Source organism: Austrofundulus limnaeus, unplaced genomic scaffold, assembly GCF_001266775.1.
Source record: "Austrofundulus limnaeus strain Quisiro unplaced genomic scaffold, Austrofundulus_limnaeus-1.0 Scaffold21, whole genome shotgun sequence".
In the NCBI taxonomy this organism is placed as follows: domain Eukaryota; kingdom Metazoa; phylum Chordata; class Actinopteri; order Cyprinodontiformes; family Rivulidae; genus Austrofundulus; species Austrofundulus limnaeus.
The window spans coordinates 1,260,546-1,270,240 of NW_013952423.1; the positions used below are offsets into that span (position 1 = coordinate 1,260,546).

Here is a 9,695-nt window from a genome sequence, read left to right on the forward strand (position 1 = left end):
ATCTATCTATCTATCTATCTATCTATCTATCTATCTATCTATCTATCTATCTATCTATCTATCTATCTATCTATCTATCTATCTATCTATCTATCCTTCCATTTATCCATCCTTTCATCCATGTGTATATCCATCTATCTGGAAATAAAATATAAAGAAGTTATGGATGGTTTAAAACGTTTGCACAGTAATGTTTTACTTTCTGTAAAACGACCTGCTCCGTCTAATGCTCGTCTCCCCGTAGGTGCCCRAACACCAAGGACAACACCATCGGCATGGCGGAGAACGGCGTCTCGCTCACCTGCCGCTTCCACGTCACCGTCTTCAAGTTCATTGGTGACTACGACGAGGTGCACCTCCACTGTGACGTGTCTCTGTGCGACTCAGACACAAATGCCTGCAAAGTGGTGAGACACTCGAGACCAAAAACCTTCAGCTCCCATCAAAAGTGACAAAATGTCCTGCGGCGTGTTTTAACATGTGTGTGATGTGTCCAGAACTGTCCACACAAGAAAAGGATGTACTCAGAGGAAGGGGACCACAAGGAGCATATCCTAACTGTGGGGCCCATAAGGAGGAGAGGTGGGTCCTCCTTTACTTTAAAAGTGCATTTTTTAGTGACCTGTCAATCAACTGGACTGGCCARTCAGGTTCCACTCCTCTAGCTCTGCCCCATTTAGATGTTCAGTCTCTAAAATTGCTGGGGTTTATTGTATTCTTGATCCAGCGGAACTCAGAGCTCAGGTTTTTGTCTCCTTTCGTCTCTTCAGAGTCCGACTGGTGCGAGGACGACAACGGAGGCTGYGATCAGATCTGCACCAGTAAGGGGTCCGGACCCATCTGCAGCTGTGTGACCGGAATGCTGCAACCTGATGGGAAAAGCTGCCGCAGTGAGGACTGCAAAACACACACAAACACATAAACTTCCATTTCACATCAACTGAATGGAGGCCAAAGGCATTTTGAAGGGTACAGATGGCTCTCTATTGTCACCATGATTACCACACAGCTGTGTCTGTCACTCCCTGACTGCCTAGTTAAGGAGTGACAGACAGAAACAGTCTAAAGTCTCAAAAAAAACAGTAAAACTGTAAAAACTGGGTCGGACATGAAGGTTTCTTGTTCCCTGAGCAGCAGAAGACTGATAGTCACGCTCAGGATTTTTTACGCTTCTTCTGTGTTTTGTTTTGTTTTGTTTTGTTTTTCCTCCCAGCTGTGAGTTTATCCTGTAAGGTCACGCCTGAGATTCCTCTGCTGAGTGTCGGCGCCGTCGTCTCCGTGGTCCTGGCTCAGTTCGACACGTTTCTTTTATCCTAAAGCCAAAACAACGATGCAGAGAAGACTTGAAAAAAAGAATGTACCGGATGTGAGTTTTTTTGTTTGTTTGTTTGTTTGTTTGTTTGTTTGTTTGTTTGTTTGTTTGTTTTTGTTTTTTTGTAGTTGAACTGTTTCAGAGAGAAATTTCCCACAAATAACACGTTAAATAAAATCACCTGAAGCCACCATATGTAGAATTTTTTGAATGTTTGTAAACTTTTAGCCATTTTTGTATAAAAAAGTTCAAATGTTTTTAAAAAAGGAGGCTTTCACCACCAGATGGCGCCAAAAAAACAAATATCTGATCTCACACAGGAAATGTTGAAGGTGTTGTATGTAACTAAACTCTTAAACTTTCCAGTCTGTGTGAATTTAATCAATTTAATTTAATCCAATGATTCAACAAGTCAGATTTAATATGGGGCTGTGTGAACAGAACGACTTTAAAACAGTTTGTTGTGAAGTATTTATGTTAGAAAAGCACTTTGTGGATTTAAGAAACTTTTACTTTTAGCGGTTTGCATCCAGATTAAGGAAAAAAATRTTTCTTATGTTGATGAAAAACTTCATTTCAGTCATTTCTGTTGCAGATTCAACATACTTTTTTAATGTGGGATCAATATTTTCAGAAGATAGTAGGAAAGGACTTAGATCAGTCACTTCCTGTTTCAGAGGACAGTTAGTTTTAATCTAAATGTGTTTTTTTTTTCATAGTTTGGACTTTTTTTGTTACCTGTTGTGTACAAAATGTACAGTCCTTGTCAGTTTTGTCTTTACTTTTTAAAAATCTTTTTAAGAATAAACAAACAAAAAATGAAAAATGTTTTTATTTTAATTCTTTGGGGAGGAAGCAGCATCTTTACGTAAAATAAATGTTCTCTAAAAGAAAATTATGTTTTGGTGATTAATTTAAACACGACCTCAGCTAACGCTCCTCTCATTCTCATTCAATAGTTTAACATCTCCAAGAGATCGTTCTCTAACAGGATAGTTCCCTCTGTTTTTCCTACCAGGGATCTTTCAACAACAATAWATTTCCCGAACTCTTTCCCCTCGCCTAATCATTACATTTTTYTCAATTAACAGAATCTTTCCTTAATGGGAATTTCCCACATGGGAATCATTCCCTAAAGCGACTCCCAGGAATCATCACTCAGTTTATTTAGAATTTGTCTCTAACAGTATCTTTACCACATAAAATCCTTCCACTGAGGAATCTTTTTTTACCTAATAGAATATTTTCTTTGCAAGATTTCTCTCCATATGAATTTTTCCTTAGCTCAGTTTTTCCCCAAAGTAAAGTTTTTCTTAGAGAATTTCCCCATGAATCTTTTTCTAACAGAATCTTTCCCTAACAGTAYCTTTACCACATAAAACTCTTCACATAGGAAATTGCTTTTCCTAATAKAATCATTTATTTGCAGGACCCCATGAATCTTTCCCCTGCTCAGTCTGTCCCCCAAGGTTACATGTTCTTTAGAATATATTCCCTTAGGAATCTTTCTGTAACAGAATCAGTTCCTAACAGAATCTTTACCGTGTAAAATCCTTCCACTCAGGAACCTAATGTYCTAATAGAATCTTTTCTTTGCAGAATTTCTCACAAAGTAATATTTCCTTTAGGAATCTTTCCTTCCTTCCTCATCACATTAACCTTTTTCTTTAACAGAAACATTTCTGCACTTAATTTTCCTCCAAATGGAGCTTTTCAGGAATCTTTTTCTTTTGTAACTGAATCTTTATGTAATACACTCGAGTTAAAGAGAAGACARAATACAATCCAGGCCAATAATCTGAATAATATGTAATAAGCAGCAGGTGTACTGAAAATAAGCCATTCACTCAAAAATATGAGCTCAACCTGACATGGTCAGCACAATTAACCTCCAAAGAATATTTTTAAAAAAACCCTCAAGTTGTTTCACAGCGTGAAGTCTTTCTCTGACTGAACTCCTGCCCCTTTCACGTGTTTTTGGTTGAACTTCTGTCCTTGCTGCTCGCTGTCTCCTGGCAGTAAAACAATAAAAACTAATGTGTCTTCATCAGTTTTACAGCTCCTGACTGTCCTCAGCCAATTCAGMGCCGCAAATTTAGGTCAATTTTTACCCGAATCTAAGACGAGCGGTGAGTCAGGCGTTTGAGGAGTTTCTGTTCCCCCGTCATCAGCTATCAGTGACATTTGATAGGAGCTGAAAGGTAATGAAAGTGGTGTTTAAAGAAACATAAGAAGGTAAGAAGAAACAGTTTCACATAAATTAAAGCCTAAAGTAGTGGTAAAAGCGAGAGAGTTAACAGAGGGGAAGAGCTGAACTTTATAGATTTTTTTTATGGGCTAACTTCCATTTACGTGGTTCTGTTCGTAAGTGGAGGTAAAAAGATCCTGACCTAAAGGAAAGGCTCCAGCAGGTTCTATTACAGACCAAATAAAGGCTTCACTTTTTCACATCAGGCCTTGAAGCACAAAGACTGTTTATACTTGATACAAAATAATTTTCCCGGTGGTTTTTATCCAATACATGCCTGTTTAGACTGATAGGAACACAAAATCTTAGTATTTCTTGGACAGCAGTCGTGTTTCAGTATCTAATTGGTGCCAAATGAACGGCAGAATCTAACATTTCCCAGCAGAACCTTCTAATCCAGCTTCCCTTTGTGCCTCCTGATGCCATGTTCTTGTCTTCCACAGGTAAGTCATGCATACAAACCCATACATCCACATTATGTAGAGGAAAAAACATGTTTTAACAAACCAGTAGTTTTTTTCATGCTGTGGTCCAGTTGTGGTAATGTGGTGCCTGTTGGTGTTTTTGTAGGTTGATGGGGGTCAATCATTCTGATCAGACCCATTTATTGCAAACTCTGGAGCATTTTGTTTCACTTGAACCAGCAGTTTCAACTATTGTGTTATTAATCTGTTAGATCCAATGTACTGCAATAAACCTTAAGCTTTGACCCCAGAACCAATTCAACATCTTCCTTTGTTGTGCCGATCTAATCCTGCCGAACAGAAACACCAAAGAAGACAAAATTGTGGCGTTGCCATGACCCAAATATTTTGCTTCCAAGACATGAAATTTAAGGACTAAAATTTTCCTATCAGTCAAAATGATAATCCACATACTGCCAGGTGTTGTTTTAATAAAGATTAGTTTTCATCTTTGCATTCATTTCATCTGAAATGTCGATTTTGTTGTCAGTAACTGTTTCTGGAATGAGGTTTGGGAATCAAAATTTATTTCTTGGTTTATTACGGAACATCGGAGAACTGGTTTTTTGTAATAATTTGAACAAGACAGGGCTTTCAGAGAAAACAAATTTTCCTTTGTTGACACCTAAAACCCAGAAAATGACAATTAGAAGTTTGAACTTTTGTGTAATGGGTTAAACTGGAAGATACAGTGTATCTCTTCCAAAAAATCACTGTTCTTTCTCTTCCAGAAAAGTGAGGTTATGTGGAAATTCACATAGTGAGACATCTCACTCATGCTACTCTGAGAACCGGGGTTATGCAACCAGTGGTGGATCTAGGATTTTTCTGAGTAAGGGGCCACAATATTCAGAGAGGGGCCAACTATTTGTTCAGCATCCTTGCACACAAATCCTTGGTTTTGGTAAGGTGTATATATTTACGCAGTCACACATTTAAACACTTGTAATGTAATTTTAAAACAGCTTACATTAAATTCTCCTTACCAATTTTACATGCATTTTTATAGTACATAGATAAAATACTCTCAAACATACAGCATGTGAGAGAATCCAGCCATCATTTGTGAGTTGAAAGACTTTTTCTGCAGGATTGTTCAAATTTTAAGCACAGAAAAAAAAAAAACTTCTGTTCTGCTCGATTCATGCCGGACTTTTCTGTTTGGCTCATTAGCGCCTCTAGTGTTTGGACATGGAACTGCACTCAGCATGTCACTCGGGATAAAGACAGATGAGTGACAGGACAGGGGCACTTCAGGGGGCCAATCAAATTTCAGCAGGGGCCAATGCCCCTGTGGCCCCGCCCCTAGAGCTGCCCTTAAGTTTTAACCTGGCAGCAACGTTTGGTCAAACTATCTGTTGGCTCCTCAGAACTTATAAATATTTATCCAGAGTGGATTTGTATATTACTAGTGAAATCATGCAAATGGCAAATAAATATTTATTTATTAAAACAGCAACCCTTCATTTTATTGCTTTTCTTAAACTTGCTGTAACTCTCACATTGAATCAGAAAAATAAACTTTTGTTTAGGAAATATAAAAGCTTAACCAAAAACCTCAAGAGATTTGTTTTGGCCCAAATGTAATATTTTTTATTTATAAGTGTTTAAAACAAACAAACAAACAACACATACAAATCAGTGCTGAGTTCAGTGGGTTTGATCATGTTGTTGATCTCGATTTTTGTCTCAGTCCAGCGAGGTTACAGATAACACAAATGTGACTTGAATGTTTTCTGCTGAAATGCAGGTCAGGTGTTGCTTTCCTCCCACACCGAGTCTATTGTGTATTCATGGTTACACAAGCTTATTGTAGGTGTGTGTATTTATAGGTGCGTGTGTAAAGTCTGAATCGCTCTGTGTATCTGTCACTGCATTGTGCTCAGGGGCGGAGCCAGGGGGTGGCCAGGGGTGGCCCTGGCCACCACAGACAAATCTTTGGCCAACCCATTGGCCACCCTGCTGGACCCTTTCACAGTGAAACAATGTTTAGGGGTGTAATAATCCTCCTGAACAGTTGGTGGCAGTGTTTAACAGTTTGAAGCATCATTAAGCTCTATCACTGAAGAAGAGTAATGACAAGAAAGTGATGCTTTCTTTATATACAGCACATTTGCCTATGTAATCTGACCAATGGTGTCAACTTTTGGACTTATGGTGACAATTTTTTTTGCCACCATACAGTGTAATTTTATGTTTTGAAGTCTGCATGATGATCTGTCCCTTTTAGTTATGTGTAGAACTATCACAACATCAGAAATAGAGTAACACCCCTCTAAATTTACTGTTGGTGGTTATCAGTATTGCACCTGTTCGTTGGGTAAAATTATTGATATTAGTTTAAACATGCAGTTGAGTGTCATCATTATTTGGCACAATTTGACATGTGTTTCAATAAATATAAATCAATAAACAATATAAAACCTGGACGCCTCCATGGTGAGGTGTTCCGGGCATGTCCCATTGGGAGGCGGCCTAGGGGAAGACCCAGGACACGCTGGAGGGACTATGTTTCTCAGCTGGCCTGGGAACGCCTTGGGATTCCCCCGGATGAGCTGGCCCAAGTGGCTGGGGAGAGGGAAGTCTGGGTCTCTCTGCTTAGGCTGCTGCCCCCGCGACCCTGTTCCAGATAAGCGGCAGAAAACAGACAGATGGACGGAAAGAATATAAAAGTAAAAGGCACCCTTAAAGTCATTGGATATGATAAATTGTGTCACATTAATTAACTTTATCTCAGCCACAGCAGTGAGTTTAAAAACAGGATGATGGAACTAGTTTGATGAACACTCTGTCTCTGAAATAATTATTAAATGAAGCATTTATTTATGTAGGTAAAAGTATGTTAAACAACCTGGTAAAATACACCAGAATGCAGGAAATGACGTCTATTTCGTTGAAAATCTTCTGGGGGAGGACCCCCCAGACCCCTCAACAGTCTGTCCCCCCGTTTAAAACGGTTCTGACGCCCATGTTTATAAGGTAGTCACTCACTGCCTGTATAAGGACATAAAGAAATGACCAAAACACAAAGATCTTCAAAAATTTTCAAGTAAAAAATGATGTCATTTTCCTGGCCACCCCTGTGTGAGTAATGGTCTGGCCAACCCTGAGAAAAATGTCTGGCTCCGCCACTTTGTGCTCCTCCGAAAAATGTGTAGTATTTGGTCTCTTTGTCTTTGTTTTGCATCTTAAAGCCAGAATTTTTAAGGAACACCTTATGTGACCAGTTAGCCCTCAAGGCTAACAGCTCTTAGTTATTACCACACTAAACTGTAGATCTTTAAATTTGATTAAATTAAAGCCATTTTTATGTTTTCCAAAGCATGTTGGCTGTGGCTCAAAAAGTTAACCAGCTGTAGTTGTTTCATTAAAGTGTCTGCGACATCAAATGTTTGCAATAAATTTGAATGCATTTATGGAAAGACAACATTAATAACATATTACAAAACATTTTTTACGCTGCTCAGATGAACAGTTCTTGAGATATTTGCATGTGAAATAACAGGAAGTGATGTCATAGGAGAATGTCTGCATGTGAACAGTGTTACTAAAATGACAAACAACACTTAATGTAGAGAAGAACTTAATGTTTCTTCAATTTATTTTGAGCTACCATCAAAGAGAGATGAAAAAGTGTCAGAGTTCAAATAATATTGTTTCAATAAACAGAGACAAGAGAGTTTTCTTTCTTAAAGATTTCCCCTTTGATGTCACTTCCTGTTTCACTTTGGCTGAGCCAAGTTCAAAAGAAAATATGCCAGTTATGTGACAAAATTGGTAAAATATAAAAAACTATGCCACGTTTCTTGCATATAAAGATGTTTACTTTGATTTTTTTATATTTGAAGAATGTGCATGTCACAGGCACTTTAAAATCTGTCAAACAGCTCATGGGATATTTTGCAAACAGACAAAAAAAGAGTAATACCAATTGTTACAAATTATTGTGTATTCAGATAGGCTTTAGTACTGATGAAGTTCTGGCAGCCATATTTGTATTTGCTTGCGTTGATTAGATTTGACAGCCATTTTAATCACTTTGACCCCAAATAAAATAATTAATACTGGTTCTCTGATGTTATAGGGGTGCATTAGTGCAGTTTCTTAGTTTTGACAGTTGATTTGTTTACTATGAGTTTATAAGATGTCTTGCAATCTGTTTCAACCTTTTTTGTTTTACACGAAGTCCAAAGTTTTCCATTACTGGCCATAACAAACACTTACCTGGTCACGATGACTAAGATAAACATCTTGCGTGTCCGCATTCATCTGTAAGTTATTTAGTCACGCTGATGGTATGATATTCATTAGAATTCAGTGACAAGGTGAAAAGTTTCCGTGACCACAGAGTTTATTCCCTCTGTCAGACCTCACCTGGCCCCGAGGTGGAAGGAGTGCTTTCCCTTGAAAGAAAGGGAACCACGAGGGCATGCTGCAATTATCTGGGAGCGCCTTTTTTATCATAATGAACACACAACCTCAAGCCTGTGTGATAACTAATATTTATGTGGGTAAATGTTCTCTGTGGTGTTACATAACATCAGATTTGGAGCTGTTGAATAATGACAGTTCTCGCAGGGTCTGACTTGGGACTAACAAGGACCCTTTAACTTTGATCAGAATGTGTTTTCTTGGTTTGTGAGATATTTTGTTAACAGGCAAACAAATGAACACAGATGCAGGTATGATGGCCTTGGCTACAAACAGGACATCAACAGGACGCCAGGGTTAAAATCACAAATAAATTCATATGAACTTCTGTACTGTCACCTGAATATCTTTATTTAAAACATCAACACGGTTCAGAGCCACAATGGTTTAGAGGATTTATTTACATGACTGTTGATAAGCGTCATTATGTAACTTAGAGGTGATAGTAAAAGTACAGGAACATGAAATGATTAATAACTTCACAGAGTTCAGTGTCAGCTCAAAGATTTTAACCCCTTAACTGCACCACAGTTATACTAAATACTTTCTGAGAGTTTGATTCAAATCCATTCAGTGCTTTTGAGGAAATATTTTGCTTACATATAGACACAAGCTAATTAAACGATCACCTGTTGTTTATTTAAAATAACAGATGTGACCCTGACCTGCGAGAATAAAATTACTTGTAACAAGGTTAAAGGACGTTTAAAAAGTTTACAAGGCAGCTATCAGAGCTCTTATCGGACTCAGAAATGTGTCAAGTCAGAGCGAGAGTTTAAAGTTCAGTCTTCTTCAGCCAGACATCTGCTGCAGGCAGATTTGAGTACAAAAAAATTGCATGAAACAAATATTACTGTTGCATCTCAACATCAAACTGTGGAGTCAGATTTAATGAGTGTTTGCTGCACATCAGTTTAAAGCACCCCAACAAATATGGAGGAAAATAAAATAATCCTGACTAAAATTACAAGCTAAATGCTAATGCAAGCTCAAACAGTTTTAATCCTAAATGTTTTCCCAAAACAACTTAAGCTTCAAAATTTTATATTGATTATTGTGAAAGCTGTTTTATAAAACAGTTATCTGCAATAATACAGTAGTTATTTGCAAGTGTAAATATAGCAGAACTTCCTGCAGAAATATAATTTTCTGATATTATAATTGTAAAATGTGAAATTAACTGTGATGTAAAAGTGTATCCTGTGGTACATGTAATATGCTAATTCTGTACTGTGGAGAT

At 37.8% G+C, this 9,695-nt stretch overlaps 1 protein-coding gene across 1 annotated transcript in view; it reads left to right on the forward strand.

Annotated features, from left to right (window-relative positions):
- The window catches only part of tecta (tectorin alpha), a 25,571-nt gene extending 23,364 nt beyond the window's left edge, over positions 1 to 2,207 (forward strand). Inside the window, exons 21-24 of the mRNA XM_014003973.1 lie at positions 245 to 407; positions 498 to 582; positions 771 to 890; positions 1,214 to 2,207. Of these exons, the coding sequence (XP_013859427.1) occupies positions 245 to 407; positions 498 to 582; positions 771 to 890; positions 1,214 to 1,317 (472 nt within the window). The 3' untranslated portion in view covers positions 1,318 to 2,207. The remainder of the gene's footprint in view (positions 1 to 244; positions 408 to 497; positions 583 to 770; positions 891 to 1,213) is intronic.
- Positions 2,208 to 9,695: the final 7,488 nt, after the last annotated feature.